This window comes from Panthera tigris, chromosome C1 (genome assembly GCF_018350195.1).
Source record: "Panthera tigris isolate Pti1 chromosome C1, P.tigris_Pti1_mat1.1, whole genome shotgun sequence".
In the NCBI taxonomy this organism is placed as follows: domain Eukaryota; kingdom Metazoa; phylum Chordata; class Mammalia; order Carnivora; family Felidae; genus Panthera; species Panthera tigris.
The window spans coordinates 40486759-40507637 of record NC_056667.1 but is presented as its reverse complement, the minus strand read 5'-3'; the positions used below and the strand labels follow the sequence as shown (position 1 = coordinate 40507637).

Genomic DNA, 20879 nt, shown 5'->3' with positions numbered 1-20879 from the left:
AGTATAAATTTTGAGAAGTATATTATTTAGCCAATTGTTTGACTTCATGATTTAAAAAAATCAAACTAGTGGAAAGCACTTTCAGGGTGGCATTTTCTTTTAAAAAAGACTTTTAAAGTTAACATATATTTGTTTTCAGATCGCTACCTCTGAAACCTGTTTTTCAACTATTTAACTTGACTCTGAGAAAAGAGGAAGATTGAACATTAGGATAAATTCATAATGAAATAACTTCAGGTATGGTCTTCAAAAAATGTTGTCCTTATTTTGTTGTATAGCAGAAATACTAGTCACCAAGTAATATCTTTGGAGGGGAGGCATGAAGAAAGAAAGAAAAGAATAACTGAATCATCAATGGAATACGTCTAGTTTTTCAATTGGTCTATTTTCTCCAATGTCAAGATTTAATGCATCGTGATCTTTCAGTACACTTCTCCTTAGCGAGTGGCAAACTGTGTGGGAGTAATAGAGGAAATAACAGAAAAACATTGTCCTGTTTTGAAAAAGTGTTTAATTAGGCAAAAGAAGAGTCAGGACAAACCATTTTAAAAACAAAGTCTCTTAAGTTGGGTTTTGAGACTGGCAAAGGGAGAAGCAAGGAAAAAGTCAAGGAAAGATAACATATTCAGGAGAAAACCAAAGCTATTTGCAATTACATGTTAGAACTCAGGATTTTGCAGGTGAAAAAGATGTTGCTTAAATATATTCATAAACCTGTAATAAGATTTCCACTTAGCAGTTTGAGAAGATTTAACTAGTTGCTTAAAGTATAACAAAACTGAATTTTAACAAGTGATAGTAAAATAGGACAGCCAACCAGTTAACTGACAAAATAGAAGGCACTGTGGGAGAGCCCTCCCCATATTCATTGCAAATTCGAAGCTCCCTCTGCCTGGTTTCCCTCCATCAGGCTAACGACCTCGTTCCTCCGGTAGAGCCTGGCCAAGTCACAGGCGGTGTCCCCCTTATGGTTCCGATGCCCCACTTTGGTGGCTGTGTGCTTCACAAGGAACTCCACCACAGGGAGGTGGCCTTCTTTGGCAGCCAAGTGCAAGGGCAGGTTCCCTTCATTATCCTCGATGTTAACATCAGCTTGAAACTCCAGCAAAGTCTGTAAAGTGTCCAGGAAACCTGCTCTGGCTGCATCGTGAATGACAGCGAAACCAGTTCGGTCTTTCAAATCGGGATTAGCACCTCTAAGTAGTAGTCTCCTGGCAATCTCGGGATTTCCAAGTTTCATAACCTAGGAGAGAAGAGAAAATGGGAGAATCCTTCAAGTGCTCCTACAGGAATATTTTAAAATAGCCATCTTTCTTTCTATTTATGTAAGTATTTATTTTAGGTGAAAGAGTGCTTGGGGAAGACCCACATGATGGGGTTTGAAGGACTCAATTTCAGGAAAGAAGGTACTAGTAGGTAAAAGAGGGCTTCTAAAAATTGGGCTTCTATGATGTAATATCTTAAACAGGTCCAAAAATAGGATAAATTGATCAATAAAATAGAACCAGTCCATCTTGTGTAAAATTCACCCACAACTCAGTTTTCTATCTCCCATAAAGAACTGTGTAATTCCATGAATTTATGAAAAGAAAAGAAATGGAATTTGGGAGTCTTCTGTTTGCTTGCTTATGCTCATAAAATACAAAACCTGGGGTATTAGTTATGAAAAATCAAATGTAGGTAAAATTTATTTTCTAAATAGCTACCCAAAAGAAATGAGAGTGAGATTCTTAAAATCCCCACAGAAGTGTTTCTACACACTAGACTCTATAACCCAGTATAAAAATGATCTATTAAAATACCAGATCTGATATTTTCTTAAATTATTAATTTTCACAAGTTCTCTCCAAATAGATATAGCTCAAATTTCCGAGTGTTTTTTTTAAATTTTTTTTCTTTGCAAGTTATTTCATATTGGCTAGTAGGTGTATTCAGTGCTTAGAATCCTTCACTCAAAATTTTCAAATGTTCCTGATTATTAAGGTGTTAAATAAGCAACGGTTTTCTACATTGCTTGTGATGCTGATTTATCTAAAACTAAGTTCATGATACACCATGCATTAGATAGGAGATGACTATATGACAACTGTTCTTAAAAAGAATAAAACGGTCATCCTACTATATTACTTACTTTTTCTTAAAGTTCTGACTAGTGATTTTCAAGTGAGCAAGAAAGGAGAAAATAAGATATTTAATGTGTATTTTGGGACAGACAATTTTGTCTTGGGTTTGGATGCATTTAATAATCAACTGGTGATGCCACCTCATTTCCTTTTGCAGTGATTATCAGATATTTAGGACTAGCTATTTGTAAACTGCCAACATTTTAAAAGTCAGAATGTGGTATTAAAATTTGCTATCAACATACAAATAATTCACATGATAAAGACTTATCTACTGTTGTTGAATACATTTCACCCTAATAGGGATCTCTGTTAGGCTCTCATAATTATAAAATGTCTTGTAGAGCAGCATGCAATTATACAACACATATAATTTAGTTGTGAAAAAAAGTGTAGTCTCATTAACATGCCAGAAAATAGTTCAGCATTTTAACTGGTTTCATTTATATTTAGGTATATTCATAATAATCTAATTTATAATAAATAGATTACATAGTAGACACTGAAATGTTTGTGAAATTAAATATAATACACTGGGAGATACATACAAAGATGATCCACCTCTTTAAATTGTGTGTTTGAAAAATAATTACAAATTAAGTAATAAAATATATTTAGAATGAATAATATTTTATAAATGCAAGCTATATAGATGGCCAAGATATTAAACTTCCCTGTTGATAAAACCCTGCTGACTTAGCCCTTCCTTTGGGGTAATGGTAAAAATTATACATAATTTTTTTTTGAGAATTTCAAAAAAATATACTTTCGGTTAAATATTAGCACAATCTAATTTTTGCCACAACTACCTCTAAAGATTTAGTCACATTTAAGGACCTGCACTGGGAAGAATAAGGGCAGATACCTTGGATCTTTGTAAAGCAAATGTGCGATTAAGGCCTTTGATATTACCCTGATTGAAAAGCTTACACCCTTTGGGGGGGGGGGGAAGCTTTTGCAATGGAGTTAAGTGAACATAACTGTAGAAGAAAATTTGCCATCTTTTACAGAAAATAATAGTAACATTGGAAATTGTTTTGAAAGAAAGTTCTTTCTTGAGTTATGACACAACTTCAGAGTCAGGATTATACATACTGAAAATAAACCTTGAGACTCCTGTTTGTGTGTGTTTCATTATATGTACTAGGATTAAGCCACAATAAGTGGGTGTTAGTATCTTGATAAGTGTACTTAATATAAACAAGATTGCAAAGTTGTATTAAAAATGTCAAAACTTTTTTTTTGTCAGTATTAATCTCTCAGCCTTCCTGTTCGTCAAAAGTCCTGTAAGATCTTATTCTGAACATGGGTTAAGTTGCTCATTCCTTGTGAGATTTATAAAATCTTGGATTTTTCAATAGGAAACTTTTCAATATATTAAATTCGTAGCATTGCCGTCATCATCAAACCTATTAAAAACTACTAGGTGGACAAAGAAAAAAAATCCTTATCTCACAGAATCTACCTGAAATAACAAGATAAATAATTTAGTATCTATGCATAAGCCTCTTTAATACTGACATTTTTGCAAGGTCAGTATATTCTGATTTAAAATGTACAGACTGAACTTCGTCTGTTAATAGTGTATCTCCTGCCACTTAAATTTCTAATTCTTGTAACTAAAACAAAGCACTCTAAAACCTTCTCCCCAAAGGATTTTCAAAAACAGCTTCAAATGTTGCATTTCCAAACAAGCATAGTTCAGAAGAGTACCATCAGAAGTCTGATAAAGCAACTATTTAAGACTACTTTGCCATTTTTCTGTTTCTAACCATTCCAACTAAGTTACATGATAACTAACGTCCATAGGAGGAAAAAATTATCAGGTACAATACTTGGTAGCTGGACATATTTCATTTCTTGCTTGTAATCTAATTAACTGAAAATTAGAACATACCACCGCATGACCGCAGAGACAAAAATACTACAAACTGAGCTCTGATTAGAAAATTCAACTTTTTATTCCTCCTTAATCCTGAATGGGTGGATGGTATTACATTAACTATGAAATGTACATCCTGTCCCCGTGTCCAGGCCACCTAGTCCAAACGAGGAAAGGTCGTTTGTCAAAACTTGAAGCATTTGAAGGAAAAACACCCTCACCAGTAGTCAAGAAAATTAACGTTAAAGTCAATTATTGGAGCAAAGTACGGAAACCACTAATAGCAGTGTATTTACTTCAAATAATAATCATAATAGTGTGTTTACAGAGCTGTCTTACACACACACACACACACACACACACACACACATACACACACACACACCTCGGCGCTTCTGGGACTCCTTTTAAATTCTTACCGTCACAAAAACATTCCAAAAATTAAGACCAAACCTAGAACCCACTTGATATCGAGGATGTTATTGAATTTGACGAGTTCGTTCAAAGTACGTCATTTTGGAGAGTTGGATCCACTTAAAGATATAAAATATGGCAACCAACTAGGCTTAAAAACAGTGAAATTTTGTACCCCCGAAAGCTTTAAAGCCGTTATTCCAGAAACCCGGGTCACGTAGGCAACATTGTTGACCTGTTTTCCCCACCTCTCTTGATACCAACCTGCAGCGCAGTCCTTCCAAATCCATTTTGTGCATTGACGTTTACATTATTTTGCAACAAACTAGTAAGTTGCTCTAGGTCCCCCCTGGCAGCTGCGGACGCCAACTCGTTCCCCCAAGGCTCGGCCATTCTTTAGGGTCCTGACGATCGGGAAAAGATGAATTAGTTGTTTTTCTTTTTTCCCGTTTCCTTTGCTCCTAACCAGGCTGCATGATGGCATCGGAGACTGACAGAAGGACTGGGATGGTTAATCTGGAGTAGAGCTTGGTAGTAAATACTAGTAAGATCTGCCTGCCAAAAGCCCGCCCCTCGATTCACACGTGATTATTCAGCAAAACTGAACCATTGGAGAGGGGCTCCGCTCCTTGCTTTTTAGCTTAACCCCTGTGAAGAATTCTGGTGACTCAACAGAAAGACACATAGACACACATATATTCCTGGCAAATTACTCTGGACGTAAAATGTAAGCAGATCTGTCACGTACCTACACTACAGATCTCTGGGAGAAATGTGTGCGGAGACTTAAGGGACTAGATCAGGGCAAAAAACACCGCGGAAGAAAAGACATTTCGGGGGAAAGAAAAGGCACTAACCCACCCTTGTTCACGGTGGTGACTTGAGCCGCGCAAGCCAGAACCGCTGGGGCAAGTCCTCGGAGGGGCTCGGTCTCCATCCGTCTCACGCAAGGGGTAGTCCTGAGTCCTCCTCTGCAGGGAGAGCGCCGCGGCGGCTGGATGCTGACGTGCTCCGGAGGGTTAAAGACGATCGCCAAAGGCAAACGGGAGTAGCAGTTCCGTGGCCCTCAAGTTACAGGTCGTAATGACTCGTCAGTGGCCTCGGCTTCTCAGGAGGATCCCTTATTCGCGTTCGCGCCGAACTGCAAGCTAACGCCGTGTGGGAATGCTTCGTAGCCCGCCCGCCGAGCTGCCGCAGCCCCGCGGAGCCTCAGAGGCCGTGGGAGCCAGGCTCGGAGCGCGTCTCCGGAGGCGGCCGGGCGCGCGGCGGGCCCCGGGCAAGTCGGTCATGCCGGCCCCACCAGGTCCCGGGACTCCCAGCAGCGTGAGGAAGGGAGCTAGCGTTGCGGGAAGCTTCTATGGGGCTCGGGCTGCTAGGGCAGCGCGCTGCAGCATCGCGACTGCACAGGGCAGCCCACCGGTAACTTCCCGCCTACGACCGAACCAGCTCAGACTTCCCACTGTAGAGGCTCATTGAGCTGCCGCCGTCGTCTTCTTCTTCCTTTCCCAGTTTTCTGGGGGGGGTCTCCGGAGATTGGGAGCGTCCAGAGAAGCGCAGGCCAAGGTCTGAGTATGGGGAGTCGCCACAGTGCTAGAGGACAGCCAGTCTTGCCGCCGTGTCGGCGAGAGCCCAGCGGCTCCGACACCCGGTGCCACTTCGCCAACCTCTCGCGGTCCCCTGGCCTGTGCCCCCAGTCCGTGCCGCCGACAGGGCAGCAGCCGCCAGCTAGCTGTGCCCTGGAGCCGAGCCGGGGAGCTCTGCTTCCTCCTGAGCCGCAGCGCTCCCAGTGACAGTTTCTTTTGTAGCTGGTCCCCCCCAAATCGCCGGTCCCTGCTCTCTTCACCCCTAGAGACACTTGAGCGTTGTCCCCCTTTTCAGCTCTTTTCCTTTCCTCCCTCCCTGGCTTCTTTTTTCGCTCAAACAATTGCTGCTTCTGTTGCCGCTGCAGAGACGGTGCCGGTTTCTTCTCTCTTTTTTCCGATCTCATCAGCTTTTTTTGAAAAGAAAAAAATTGAGCGCTTTTTGAGTTGAAAAACCCGCCCCCATTTTAACGGCAGAGTTTTAAGGAGGCTCCGCGGAGTTGCAGCGCCGCGGGAGCGGGAAGGCCGGGCACCGCCCACTCCCCGCCCACTGCCCAGGAGGCGCTAGAGCTAGCAGCTCGCCTGGCTCCGCCCCCAACCCGCGCCCTTCCTCCAGCCTCCTTGCTCCCCACCTCCCTCCCAGCGTCTCCTGCGCTGGTTCCCACCCGCCAGCCCCGCGGCCAGTCCCCAGCTGGAAAGGAGTTCTGCTTGGTGTAGCCGGGTTTGGCCTCCTCCCGCTGGCGGGCGGGATGGAGTCTGCGACACTAAACCTCGGACTCCCGGGACCCGGCGGGGGCGGGTGAGGGGGGAGAGGCTTGTTAATTAAGACGGCTGCAGAGAGCCGCAGGGCCTTAGAGGCTCGGCGGTGCTGGCTGCTGGAAGGCGGAGAGCGAGCTGGCGCGAACCAAGTCTTTCCCGGCCCTGGCGGGGCAGGCCGGCTCGCCTTCGTGCTCCCCCGCTAGGCTCTCGAAGTTCGGGCGGCCAGGCCCAGGGCTGCCGCCGCCTCCTCTGGGGCGCGCACGGTGTAAACTCCGCAGCCTTCTCAGTACCGGGCCTTGGTCTCGCACCTGCCAGACCAACTCCCGGGGTCCTGGTGGGCAGAGGTGTCCGTGGGGGGGGGGGGGGTGGAGGAAGAGACCCAGACTGACAGCGAGAACAGTGTTGAGAAAAACCAAAAGTCTTCACACACTGATTTTTACGAAAACTGAAGACATGGTATAAGGAGGAAATCATGACGAACTCGGAGGACTTAATGTTCCAAGGGAAGAGAACCAATGAAGTATTCCATTTCTTCGGGGAAAGGGAGAAAAACAATTAATTTTAAAGGCAAATTTACACTAATTCTTGGAAGGGTTTTCTATCAAGGCAATTTCTTTATTGCCTAGGTTCTCTTTTACTACTTAGATGGGGGCTTGGGGTTTTTTGGGGGGGGGGGTGGTTAGGGTGTCTGAATGTAAAGGAGTAAATAGTCTCTTCCCCAATGGTTTATTTCAGTCATGTGAGACACCAGTTGTCTGTACTTTTAACTTCCTCTTTAAGCTATGTAAGATTAATTTACTACTGGTTTCTATATATATTTTTTGCCCTTAAAAACATGCAACACGGTTACATGGTGCACCCAGTGGTCAAAATGAAACCAAGCAAAAAATGACAAGTGGTCTAATTACAGCCGGCCTCCAGCAAGCATATCCTCAAGCAACATCTGTACCCAGTTCCTTGAAGAATAATGAGAGTATTAGCAACAAAACACACCAGAAACATCTGTGTGATCTCTAGCAAGAGACTGGCTAGGACGTAGATTAGCAGTCTTTTCTTTAACAGAATTGTTGAGAAAAAAAATAACTACAGCTCTTTTCTTAGGCAACTAAACTTGAATTGTGAGTCAAGTATGAACTACAACACCAGAAATTAACTCCTCTCATTTCTTACGTACATTTAGATATTTCAAATTTATAGTTGCTTTTTAGTATTTATTTTGGTTTCTTGCTAAGAAAAGATATTGCAATGAGGAAGAATCTTAAAGTGCACTCATTATGTATAGATATATATGTGTTGTTTCTGTGAAATACTTTTGGCTTAATAACAGTAAATAAAATTTATGATAATTTAAGATGCATACAGAGTTGGATTAAGATTTTTGGGGGTCATAAGCACTGGAAAGATTTTGATGTCCCATCACCCCCCACCTCATATGTAAATAAAAACAAAGCCAAAAAATAAGAGTAAAGAAGTCCAATGAAATTCTGATTTTTTCCATGATGACTATTTCAGTGCTTTTGCTGAAATACTAAAGTCTTTAAGGAAGTCTTTGTTTTTTTTACTCTGTCTTTGCTGGTGTCCTAAAGCATATACTCAGTCTGCTTATTGTATAAACCACAACTGGCATCACAGAGGTTCCAGCCTTAGTTCAGAGAGCATAGGTAAGCACTACAAAGTAACTCCAGTGAGAATCTAGTTTTTATTAAGTGCTAGTTCATTGAAGTATATAGAAAGGTGAGTATCTCTGCCTTTAATAATTTGACATTCTAACATGGTATATGAGAAAGATCCACAGTTAAGCATCTATTATATTGAAACCAGTGGTTTCACTTTTAGCATAATAATGACATGTCTTTCAAATACTGGAAAAGAGGCTTTATAGTTGGATATTAAATACTAACAGTTATGGAAATCTTTTTCCCCAGCAGTTCATACTCATTTTAGAGCTTATAGAAATATAATTTATCAAATTATTTTGTTCTTTTCCTCATTGACTCAATTATGTGGTTTCTGAATGATTAGCTTATGGAAATGTGTATGTGGTATCTATAATTTCTTTACTAGTATCAAAGTCTTTGTTGTGTTCATAGACCCAACAGAGGTGGAAAACAGACTGCTACCCTCAGGGATCTTTTTATCATTTCATAATTGGGACTTTGCCATTTTATTTCTGAGTTTCAGTAGGCTTTCTTATATGGGTACTCCAACCCACTTATGAAAGTCAATTTGTAAAGTAAGAAAATAAATGCCCAGTAAGCAACTCAAAAGCTTAAATATAATAGCAATAATTAATATATGTATATTGTTTCATGGTTATGATATATGATGCACAGATTATTTAATCTTCACAACTCTTAATTAAATATGGTAATTATCCCCATTTTTTTCTGAGTTAAATATGATAATTATCCCCATTTTGCAGGTGAAGGAATTGAGGCTTGTTAGAGTTTGTGACTTAAAGCCAGTAAGTAGTGGGATATAGGATTTGGACTCAGATCTTGAGCCCAAATCTTACGCCTTTCCTGTTAGTTAAGAGTCCAGGATCAGACACTAGCCTCCTAAAGAACATCAAATCATTAGATGAAATATATTTTTGATTACTCAACTGTGGATCTAACTCTGTGGTAATCTTCTTATGAATTACATTAGAAGTGAGTAGTATGGTTAAAAAGCTTGATTAACTTAGCCAAAGAGTTAAGGTTAACACCACCAGTAATAAGTTATGTTGATATCATGTGCCCTGGTAATACTTGATGAGGGCATATCACTTCTGTGGTATTCTTCCTCCCAAATCCATAAACAGTATAATTCTGACAAAATTTTAGACAAACCCAATTTGTGGGATTCTAAAATTCCTGACCACTACTCTTCAAAAGTCAAGATTGAGAAACTATCAGATTGGAAGTGGCTAAAGAAACTTAGGAAATAAATTTATTATGGAAATAAATGGCTATATATAATGTATTCTGGATTGGACCCTGAAACAGAAAAAGGACATTAATGTAAAAATCCAAAGAGCCTCTAGAATTTGATTAATAGTATTATACCAATGTTAATTTCTTAGTTTTGATAGCTGTACCATGATTATGTAAGGTGGTAACATTAGAGGAAGCTGGTAATAAGGTAAGGAAGGTAAATAAATATAAATCTAAAATTATTTCAAATGAAAATTCAGCAAAATAACTACAAATAACCTTTATCACATATATTTGAAAGGAAGATAAAATAAAAATTCCTTTTAAAAAAGTAATGGTAAGATCAAAGAACATGGAGATTCTAGAAAAAGATCTATATTTGAATTAGGCCGCTCCATGAGTTAATGCAGTAGATCAACTCTGAGAATGGATAGATTAAAATTATTTTCCTTTGCTCATGCTTACATACAATCACTATATATTTTTATTCCCTCAGTTTGTGACAGTGAAATGAAATTGTTTCTAAGAAAAGAATTCTGGAGAAATGAAAAATGAACTATTTTTAATTCAATATTTTTCTTTCATTTTGTTTTCTGCAGTGGACAATTACTCTGGATGCTATGTACTAAATCATGAATAGGTAGGTCATAGGGAAATGTACAAACTTTGCAACATGGAGGGTGAATTGCAGGGCTGTAACCAGATTAAGTGGAAAGAGCACTAGTTTTGACCTAGCCTTGAATACTAAGTATGTCACTTTGTAGCATGACTTTGGGCAAATTCTTAACTTCTCAGAGCAGTTTTTTATTCTGTAAAATGGTTGTTGTGAGGATTAAATGAGATCAGATGTGTAAAATATGTGTACATACTAGACATTCAATTCAAAAGTATTGGTTATTATGTACTCAATACTTTGCTATATATGGATTATGGTAGATATAAAAACACACCGGATGAAATGGCTTGTAATCTCAAGGAACTTTCAGCTTCTGGGGAGAGATTAAAACATTAATATATGAAACAATTAGAGAAAAAAGTTACAGAATTTACCAGACCATTAAATTCTGTTGTAAAGACAGTAAAAGCAGTGATTAGAAAGCAGAAGAATTCTTGTTGGCCTGTTTTATGAAAGAGGTGGGCTTCAGAAAAACATTTAGGAATTGGTATACAGAGTAATAGCATCTAATATGTTTGGAGAGCTTTACAATTTCTGAAAAGTTTTCACAAGCATTATATCACTCAATATCCACAATTACTCTATAAGTTTTATAAGCCTCATTTTAGACATAAAGACATGGAGACTTGGAGAATTTTTTTTTGTTGTTGTTGTTAAGGGGAAGAATTAGATCTGAAGCCTAGTAATGCTGTGAAATCTATGCTCATTTTGTAAAAATATTTTATTTTCCATTCATTCTCATGATTGTTTTCTTATCACATGCAACAGTCATGTCAGAAAATTAAGTCAGAGAGTCTAAGTGACCCATCCAAGTTCTCCCAGCTAATTAGCTGGGAAGGCAGTACTATAACCCATATACCTGAATGTGTAGGGTATTCTTTCCATCTTTCTACATTACCACATCATTTTAATTCCCAGATGGAGAAAAGGGAGGGAGAAAGGGACGAGCACTGGATTTGAATGGGTTCTGCAGTATATACACATGCCATCACAGAGGAAAAACCTCCAACTTTTCAGGGCTGCATTATTCTTGGCCATGTAACTAGAGACAATTATTTACCTACCCTGTGCTGAGAATGAGGTATATGAATGGGACAACTGAATTGCCACACTTAAATTGCTGGTTCTGTGTTTCACCTCATGATTCACATTTGTGCTTTATTTTGAAATTACTTCCAATGGGATGGCAATTAAACAAGATGTTTCAATTCATGTGACTATGGAGGGTTCTATTCCTTATCTAGCTAATTCTGGTCTAAATAGAGATTATTGCATGAGAGTTGTAGGCCAGACTATTTTCACTTAAGGGAAACACAGAATAAACCTAGATCTTTAGAACACCATAGTGCTCTTCTTTGTGTTCAGGGAATACAAAGAGCTAGGCCTTGTTCTAAATGGTGATTTCACTAGTATCTACTTTACAGTACAAAATCAGCAATCTTACTTCACTCTTTCAGGGTTTTATGCACTTTCCAAGGCAAGTCATGCTCTACCATAGTCTAGAAGATGATATTTACTCAAGTCAAACATATCCCACTGTCACTTTTCCTACAGCCATGATGACAATTACAAATGGTCACACTTCATTACATAGCCTTTGAGTATTCTTGTCTCAAAGCCTGTCAACTTCTGACCATAAACTGAAACTTTTAGTAATCGGTAAGTATTTTAATATAAGTTCTTCACTTACGGAATTATTTTAAATTGACTATTCAAAGCTGGACTCAAGGTTTCCCCATTTGTAAGATGTTGCCTCAGGTCCAAAAAATAAATGTTATGCTGTAGGAATAGAAAAGGTTTTATTTCTCATAACTAACAAAAATGCTCATCTTTTTCTTGGGGTCGATAGTCTCACCTTTCTCAGCTTCCATGTTTCCCCCATATCTATCTTGGGAGTCTGGTTACCTCTGTGTTACTGAGAATCTGAGGATGCAGGTGTCAGGGGACTTGGGTTTGAGTGTGACAGTGTGTAAGCAGGTTTTGACAGTGAGGTTGAGCCTAAAAGACTGTATATGAAATTGTATTTTGGTGAGACTTTGTTAGAGAAAATGAAATTTATGAAATGCTGTTTGTAAAACGGGTTGTGAGAGTGTCGAATTGGTTTGTGGGGCTTGATGTGTATTTATGTAACTATGTAACCTCTAAGGCTCAGAATCTCATCCCCGCCCCAGCCAGCGGGGGGCAGTATCCGAGGCCTTTGCTTAATTCCAAACCGGAATAACCTGTTGCGGGACTTCAATCTCCCGCAGTTGCTAGTTGGCGTCGCCGCCTGCGGCGCGCGGATCCCCGCCTGGTAGTCGCGCGCCCAGAGCTTGACAGGAAAGCAGTCACGTGGCAGCCGCAAAGCAGTGCTTTGCGACCTCGATGACAGGCAAAATGTGCGACAGCTGTGGCGCCGGCCAACCAGGGGCGGAGGCGGCGGCCAGGGAGGAAGCGGAGGAGGTGGAGGCGGCCGTGGGGTTCGCCCGCCTGCTCGTTCGCCTGGTTTCCCCGCCCCCGCCGGTTTCACGGCCGCTGAAGAGAGCCGGGTGCGCGCTGTCGTAACCTGTCCTCATCCTGGCCAGCGACAGGAAGACCAGACCGGCATCTAGACCAGCCTCCCTGTCAGGACAACTGCGGCGCGGGCTCCAAGGGGCTCAAGCAGGCGGCCCGGGCGCCTGAAGGTTACTGAGTGCATGAGCGCCTAGCCTCCCGCGCTGCCCCGCCCGCCGGCCCGCCGGCCCGCCCGCCGGCTCGCCTGCCAGCCCCTCGGCGCCCGGCGGCGGCGGCGGCGGCGGCGGCGACGGCCGCAGGAGGCGCCGTTTCCCTGCCAGGTGCGCGCTTCGCTCCCGGAGCCGCGGAACTCGGCGGCCGCCATGGCGTCCAACATGGACCGGGAGATGATCCTGGCGGATTTTCAGGTGAAGTATCTGGCCCTGTTCCTCTTCCACCTCCAACTTCGTGGGTTCCTGGTGCCAGAAGGGTTGCCTCTTCTCAGGGTTTGTTTGAGCACTGCAGTGGTGTGTGGTTTGGGCTTTTGTATGGTACGTGGCGCGCGCGCGTGTGGGGTGTGTGTGTGTGTGGGGGGGGGTACCATCCGGGAACGTGTCGGGTGTGGGGGGAGGTGAACCATCCGGGAACGTGCAATTCATATGCTGGGTTGGGTGTTATATACGGATTTGTAGGGTGAGGGGTGTTAATAATAGTTTAGAGTATGTGTGTGGACTGTGTGTAATGTTTTCTGTATTATGTAGAGAACAGGTAGAATTTGGGAGTATTCACTGTGGGGCTTTTAAGTATGGGGTATTTTGGGTCAGGAGTTTTGGGTTGTTACTTGAGAGCGTGCTGTACGGAGTGTGGGCGTGGAGAGCGTGGTGGTGTGGGTGTGGTGTATTGAGGAGAGTAAGAAAAAGGAGGAGGGGGTGGTGGTGAAGGTAATGGTGAGGGTATGGTCTTTTTCAAGGAGAAATAAACATTTGAGACTTTGATGCCATGTTGGAATCTTTGGAGGGTATGAAGATAAGGAGGAGGCAAATAGCATATACCATAGTATCTTTGCAGTGAATTCATAAGCTTAATAAATTACCAATTCATATTTGCGGATTCCCCTCTCCTCCAGATTTGAATTGTTTGGTTGGTGTCTTAATTCCAGGAATAATTTAAAGGATAAGCAAAGGTTATTCCTTTACTTAGCCCAACTGTAGTTACACTAATATATAAGTATCTTAGGGAGGCCCTTTGAAAGTAGAGTTGTACCTCATGAAAGACTTGGATTTAGAGCTAATATCCTGTGAACGCCATCTTTGCCTTTTGATGTATGATGAAAAAATTATTGTAGTGAGATATTTTTAACCAATCATTTTGGGATTAATTTAGAAACTACTGTTATGTATAGACTTTTCATTCTATAATACTGTCATCGCACACCATGGTTTAACACTAGCACAGCAGGTGGCATTTTTTTCTTAATGAGATTTTGTTGGGTTTCTCTTCTCCCTCTTTCTCTGATTTTTTAAAATTTCCTTATTTTTACAACTTAATGTTGTGATAGTCATTTCCAGAGTTTGTTCTTTATCTTACCCGGTTACCAGATTTATTGGGAATATGGATGTATCTGTATTTGATTATACTGTAACTTCCAAACTCAGACAGAAAGAAGTGTTCTGAAAATAAAAGTTGACCACAAGATTTTGGTGTTTTGTATGATTAGCATGGTCTAGGATGTTTTTTTTTTTTTTTTTTTGCCTAAGTCTTTTATTTTCTTAATTCTTTTTTTCATTCTCTAGTCTTTTATCTAATGTGGAATATGGTTGTATGAAAAAGGACTCTATTTCTAGGAGTAGTTTATCCTGTTATAAAATTGTTATGTTCTGGGGTGCCTTGGTGGCCCAGTGGATTAGGCATCCGACTCTTGATTTCGGCTCAGGTCACGATCTTATGCTTCATAAGATCAACCCCCGTGTGGCCTCTGTGTTGACAGCTTGGAGCCTGCTTGGGATTCTCTGTCTCCCTCTCTCTCTGCCCCTCTGCTGGCTCTCCTCGTCCCCTCTCCCTGCCCCCTGCCTCAGAATAAATAAATAAACATTAAAAAAATAAAATTGGCATATTCTGGTAAGAATGGATTTAGACAATTTAGTGTACCTCATTAAAAGCTTTTAGGTAAGTGTAACTTTGTTGAGATTTCACCAAACTTTTTATACTTCCTGTGACAACTTGTAGCTGCTTGTTCTCTCATTATTTATGACAGTTATTGTGCTTACTATGAACCTTATATTGGCCCAAAATAGGAAATTTAGGATTCTTGTACTCAGAGTAAGATTTTCTGACAAGCATTTGGGGTTTAATTTTGATCACATTAGTATATTCTACTAAGTTTTTCTCTTCAAACCAGTGGCACTGATGTGAACAGTTGTTTACAAAATGGGAAAAAGCTATGGCATTCTCATGTTTGCCAAATGATGAAGGTTTCTTTTATATTGTCAAGTAGGTAGGAACATTATTGGTAGAATAAAAAATTACTTAGAAACTATATATATATTGAGCACATTAGCCTTTTGTGTTTTTAGGAACCTCATATTCTTCTCACAAATGATGATTCCAGATCAGTTTGCTCTTGTGGACTTAGCTTTAAGATCAGTTATTCTTCCTTTTTTTTTATATTACATAAACTTTTCATAGGATTAACTTTAAAAAATTAGCATTGATCCAGTTATCAGAAACTGGGTAATTTTAAAGATTGCAGTTCAAGTCTTGGAGTGTAGACATTTGGAAGATGCTGGATTCTTCAGTAACTGTGCAAATCAATTTCTCCACCCAAAAGTGAACATATGACCATGAAATTAATAGTAACTTAGCTCAGTGCTGCCTTTGTAGAAAGGGACATGATTTTTTAAAAAAATGTTTGTTTATTTAGAGAGCAGCACATGTACCTGAGTGTCTGGGACATGAGAGAGAGGGAGAGAAAGAATGTCAAGCAGTCTCTAACGCTGTCAGCGCAGAGCCTAACATGGCTCGATCCTAGAACCATTAGCTCCAAAATCAAGAGTCGGGCACTTAATGGACTGAGCCACCCAGGTGCCCCTCAGGTGTACTCCTTAATCCCCATTACCTATTTAACCCATCCTCCTTACTGGCAACCATCAGCCTGTTTTCTATAGTTCAATGTCTTCTAATTGGTTTGCCCCCCTTTTTCTCCTTTTTTGAGAAAGGTACAGGATTTTCATTTACTTTTTAACATTTATTTATTTTATTTTAGAGAGAGCAGGGGAGAGGGGCAGAGGGAGAGAGAGAGAGAGAGAGAGAGAATCTCAAGTAGGGGGAGGTTTGATCCCATGACCGTGGGATCATGATCTCAGCTGAGACCAAGAGTTGGATGCTCAACCAACTGAGCCACCCAGGTACCCCTCAATTAAAAATTTTTAAAAATTGTGGTGAAATACACATAACATAAAATTTGCCATCTTAATTTGCCACTTTAAGTGTCCAGTTCAGTGGCATCAAATATATTCACATTGTTGTGCAACCATCACCACCATCCATCTCCAGAAATCTTTTTATCTTGCAAAACTGTGACATTAACCATTAAACAGTAACTTCCCATTTTTTTTGAACTCCATCCCCTGGCAACCACCATTCTGTCTATGAATGTGAGTTTTCTAGGTACCTAATAAGTGGAATCTTGCACTATTTATCCTTTTGCAGCTGGCTTATTTTACTTAGCATGAGGTTTCCAATATTCATCCAGTTAGTAGTGTCAGAATTCCCTTCATTTTTAAAAAGGCTGACTACTGTTCCACTGTATGTATATACAATAGTCCTCCATCATCTGTGGTTTTGCTTTCCATGGTTTCACTTACCCTTGGTCAGCTGTTGTCTGGAAGTAGATGATCCTCCTGATGTGTAATCAGAAGGTCAGTAGTAGCCTAATACTACACACAATGCCTGGGTCATTTACCTCACTTTATCTCATCATGTAGGCATTTTTTCATATCACATCATCAAGAAGGGTGAGTACAGTAAGATTTTGAGAGACCACATTCAGATAACTTTCATTACAGTATACAGTATTGCTAAGATTATTCTGTTATAGTTATTAATCTCTTACTATGCTGAATTTATAAATTAAACTTTCTCATAGGTATGTATGTATAGGAAAAAACATATAGGGTTTAGTACTGTCTTTGGTTTCATGCATCCATTGGGAGTCCTTGGGACATAACCCTTGTGGATTATGGGGGACTGCTGAACCATATTTTGTTTACCCATTTATTTGTCAATGGACACTTTTTCCCCCATGTTTTGACTATTGTGAATCATTAGTGCTGTTGTGAACATGGGTGTACAATTATTTGTTTGACTCCTTCCTTTCGATTCCTATAGGTATATATCCAGAAGTAGAATTACTGGATCATATGGCATTTCTATTTCTAATTTTTTTTGAGGAACTGCCATACTGTTATCCATAGTGGCTCACCACCAAAAGCTTGAATGGAGAGAATGGCAGTATCATGTTTAATGAATTATTTGTAAATTCAACTCTGGGCAAGTGAGTTTAGAATTTGGAATAGTCCAAAAAAAAAAAAATCAATTTTAAATGTAAATAGTGTTAGCATGGTATGATACTGGTAAAGGAATGAATAGAGTAGTACACCTACAGTTTTGGCTGGCTAGAGCTAGGAGGAGATGTAGAGGAATTTCCTGGGTTTAAAAACAGGCAGGCATTAATAAATGAGGACAGTTTTCTTTTTTTCCTTAATGTCTTTTTTATAACAAAGAGATGCATTCAGGTGAAAATTCCAGATCTTGTTCTTTTTGTAATTGTAGAATTCTTTGCCTTTTTTTTTTTTTTTTAAAGGTTGAGGTGTAGAGCAAATATCATTTGCTCAAACAAACTTTTGAGATATATTTGGTTTACTTGCAGATGTGAAAAGAGCTATCCAAATAGAATTGCTGTTGCTATCAAATAATTTTAGTAATGTTAGTTATGTTTTATTTTAGGTCTGTCTGAACAAAAAAAATTTTCCCTTTCCCGCTTAACCTTTTAATTAATGCAATGCTAATTTCTTTTTCCTCTAAGATACATTTTTATAACAATTTTTGGGGGGGGGAACAAAACGGGTGCTATAGCTACTTAGGTTAGTGTCACATGTTGATTTCATATATTTTTCTACTTATATTTTTCTGTTACTGTCTAATACAGAGATGTAGATTATAGCTTCACTCAAGTCAAGGAAAAAAAAAGGAACAACTTTCATAATAGTAATATATTTTTTTAAGGAAACAAATCTTATCAGGATGCCTGGGTGGCTTAGTCCATTAAGTGTCTGATTCTTGATTTCTGCTCAGGTCATGATCTCACAGTTTGTGAGATTGGGTCCCACATGGGGCTCTGCACTGATAGCATAGAGCCTGCTTGGGATTCTCCTCCCTTCCCCCCCTCCCTCCACTTATGCATGCTGATGCTCCCTCTCAAAATAAATAAACATAAAAAAGAAAGCAAAACCTTATCTGCCATGCTAAGAAAATATGTTTTCTGAACCTAGTTCCAGTGGTCACAGAGTGAGTCTGTTTCTTCTCTAATTTGGCTTTGATTTTGATGTTACTTTCAGTTGTTTCCTGGATGACATAGTTGTGCTTTTATTTTCCTCTCTGGTCTTTCAAACTAGTGAAACCTTTGCTGCCTAAATTGCTTTATGCATTTTCATACTGGACTGTCACTATGGACTTTTAAATTTTTATTTGTCAGCTTCTCTTGGTAGCATGAACTCTTCCATGACACTATCAGTAAGTCCCTTGAAATTAGTTTCTGCCCCTTCATAATGCTTTTTCCTTTTAAATGAAGCTGTGAATCTTCTACAAAAGGAGATGCCAGACTGTGCAAGTAGAAATGGTATTAATCCACATGGATAGGTGTCCTTTGTGATGTTGTGGATTAGGGACCAAACTATGTATCGGTGGAACATCATATGTATTTCCTGGGAGGTTGCCTTAGGCAGGAGATTGAGTACTGTGGCAGAAAGTAGTCTTGTTATTGTCCTTTCTTTTCTCCACTATCCTCTTTATTCATTAGAGAGACAAAGCATGTTGTGTTTGTGTTTGGATTGTTGGTCATTGGGAAAATAAGGTTTTGGCATGTAGAATAAAGTTTAGTAGTTAAGAGCATGGACTCTGAGGTCAGATTGTTTGGATTTAAATCACAGCTCTGCAACTCACTTATCTTGTGATCTTTGACTAATCACTTCACACTTCTGCCTCAGTTTCCTCATATGAAAACTGAGTTAATGCTTGTAAAGTGATTAGAATAGATGTCTAGTGTAGAAAGAGTTCATTAAGTTTTAGTTGTTACTTTCATTTTATTTTTAAATTTTTATTTATTTATTTTGAGAGAGAGAGAAGAAAGAGCATGCATGGGGGAGGAGCAGAGAGAGGGGAGAGAGAATCTCAGGCAGGCTCCACGGGCATTGAGTCCAAAGCAGGGCTTGATCTCACAACTGTGAGATCGCGACCTGAGCTGAAATCAAGAGTCGGATGCTTAACTGAGTGAGACACCCAAGTGCCTTGTTATTTTCATTTTTGACAATTTTAAAGTATATGCTTGTTCTCTGCAGGAGACTTCAGAGATCATCTATTTCCAGCTTCTCATTTTTCCTTTTGTGGAAATTGAGATCAGAAAAAGGAAGTGACTTGTCCAAGTTCATGGGTTGGTTTGAAATAAAGATTTTGTCCAGTTGCACATTAGAGTGTTTATTTTCTAGCTTAATGTGTCACATGGCTTGGAGTTCTAAAGGAAAACAAGACCCACCATTCAGAAATTTCTCCAAATGATAAAATTTACATACAAAATGAATTAATAGTATCTGGCATATAATAGACATGCCAGAAGGGTGGAAGTGAGGGTGGGTCTGGCACTTTGGTTGTTCCTAGACTAGCACTCATTCCAGTCTAGTGCCATACCTCTAAGTTTACAGGTGGTCAGAAGGCATGGAATAAAAAGCCTTTAGATTTGTTGAGCGGGGTTGGGTTGATGCCTGTTGTTTTCCAGACTGGGTTTATGAACTTTGTAGATCAGGGGTCAGGAAACTATAGCCTGTAAGTTGGCTGCCTGTTTTTATACATAAAGATTTATTGGAATACAGCCATAGCTATTCACTTATTGTTTGTGACTGCTTTCTTGCTGCAGTGACAGAGGTGACTAGTTGAGTCAGACATTATGGCCCACAGGCCTAAAATATTTACTATTCGGACCTTTAAGATAAAGTTATTTCACTCCCCTCCTCCCACCATGAAACCAATACTATTCTTGCCAGGTTTTAGTAACTGCAAAGTGCTAGAATATTTGAATGCTTCACAAACAGCATTATATGGTTATATACCTCTGTAGGAAGCATTTGTTAGAACATTGCACTTAGGCAGACTAGAGCTCTAGTTTATTGCTGTTTATTTTGTTGTTGTTGTCATTTGTTGTTGTTTGGGCTCTGATTCTCTGAGCAAGTCATTTATCCTTTCTCGGTTTGAGTTACTCAGTCTATGAAATGAAGATTTGTCTAGAGCAATATCTACCTGAAAACAGGACTGGACTAGATTAGGTATTCATATAGAGTCAGGACAATCAGTTGCCAGCAGCTGGGGTTGAAGACATTCAGTTATAATTTAGGTAATTGATCTGGATTAGGGATCAGCAAACTACATCCTGAGTGCCAAACTACCACCTGATTTTGTCAATAAAGTTTTATTGAAAGGCTGTCATGCATATCTGTGTACATATTGTCTCTGGCCACTTTTGCCCTCAATAGCAAAATTGAGTAGTTGATTGCTTGGCCTGCAAAGCCTAAAATATTAACCCTGCCCCTTACAGGAAAGTTTGCTGATCCTTATGTAGATTAGTGGTGTTCAGTTGTGGATAATTTCCCCACAGGGGACACTAGGCTATGTCTAGAGACATTTCTGATTGTCACATCTAGGGGGTGCTCCTGGCATTTAGTGGGTAGAGGCCAGGAATGCTGCTAAACATTCTGCACAAGACATCCCTTCACAATGAAGAATTATCCACCT

At 40.0% G+C, this 20879-nt stretch overlaps 2 protein-coding genes across 4 annotated transcripts in view; one reads left to right on the top strand and one right to left on the bottom strand.

Moving 5' to 3' along the window:
- Window positions 1-493: 493 nt before the first annotated feature.
- CDKN2C (cyclin dependent kinase inhibitor 2C) lies at window positions 494-6541 on the bottom strand. 3 transcript variants are annotated; one of them, XM_007077226.3, is made up of 3 exons: window positions 5277-6541; window positions 4684-4823; window positions 494-1243 (listed from the first exon to the last, which is right to left on the bottom strand). In XM_007077226.3, the coding sequence occupies exons 2-3, from the start codon at window positions 4810-4812 to the stop codon at window positions 866-868; spliced, it is 507 nt and encodes a 168-aa protein (XP_007077288.1). In that variant the 5' UTR covers window positions 4813-4823; window positions 5277-6541; the 3' UTR covers window positions 494-865. The 3 variants fall into 3 exon arrangements, 2 of the variants coding, with proteins under 2 accessions (XP_007077288.1, XP_007077289.1); XM_007077227.3 differs by having other exon boundaries at window positions 5281-6541; XR_006221071.1 differs by lacking the exon at window positions 4684-4823 and having other exon boundaries at window positions 1191-1243; window positions 5281-6541.
- Window positions 6542-12750: 6209 nt separating this feature from the next.
- FAF1 (Fas associated factor 1) overlaps window positions 12751-20879 on the top strand; it is a 524128-nt gene continuing 515999 nt past the window's right edge. Inside the window, exon 1 of the mRNA XM_007077228.2 lies at window positions 12751-13249. Coding sequence (XP_007077290.1) covers window positions 13205-13249 — 45 coding nt within the window. The 5' untranslated portion in view covers window positions 12751-13204. The remainder of the gene's footprint in view (window positions 13250-20879) is intronic.

Excerpts from the sequence above, each read along its gene's own strand:
- CDKN2C (XM_007077226.3), bottom strand. The coding sequence starts at position 4,812 with ATGGCCGAGCCTTGGGGGAACGAGTTGGCGTCCGCAGCTGCCAGGGGG. Across the intron at positions 1,244-4,683 it reads TTGGAAGGACTGCGCTGCAG|GTTATGAAACTTGGAAATCC; the intron begins GTTGGTATCAAG and ends CTTCTCTCCTAG.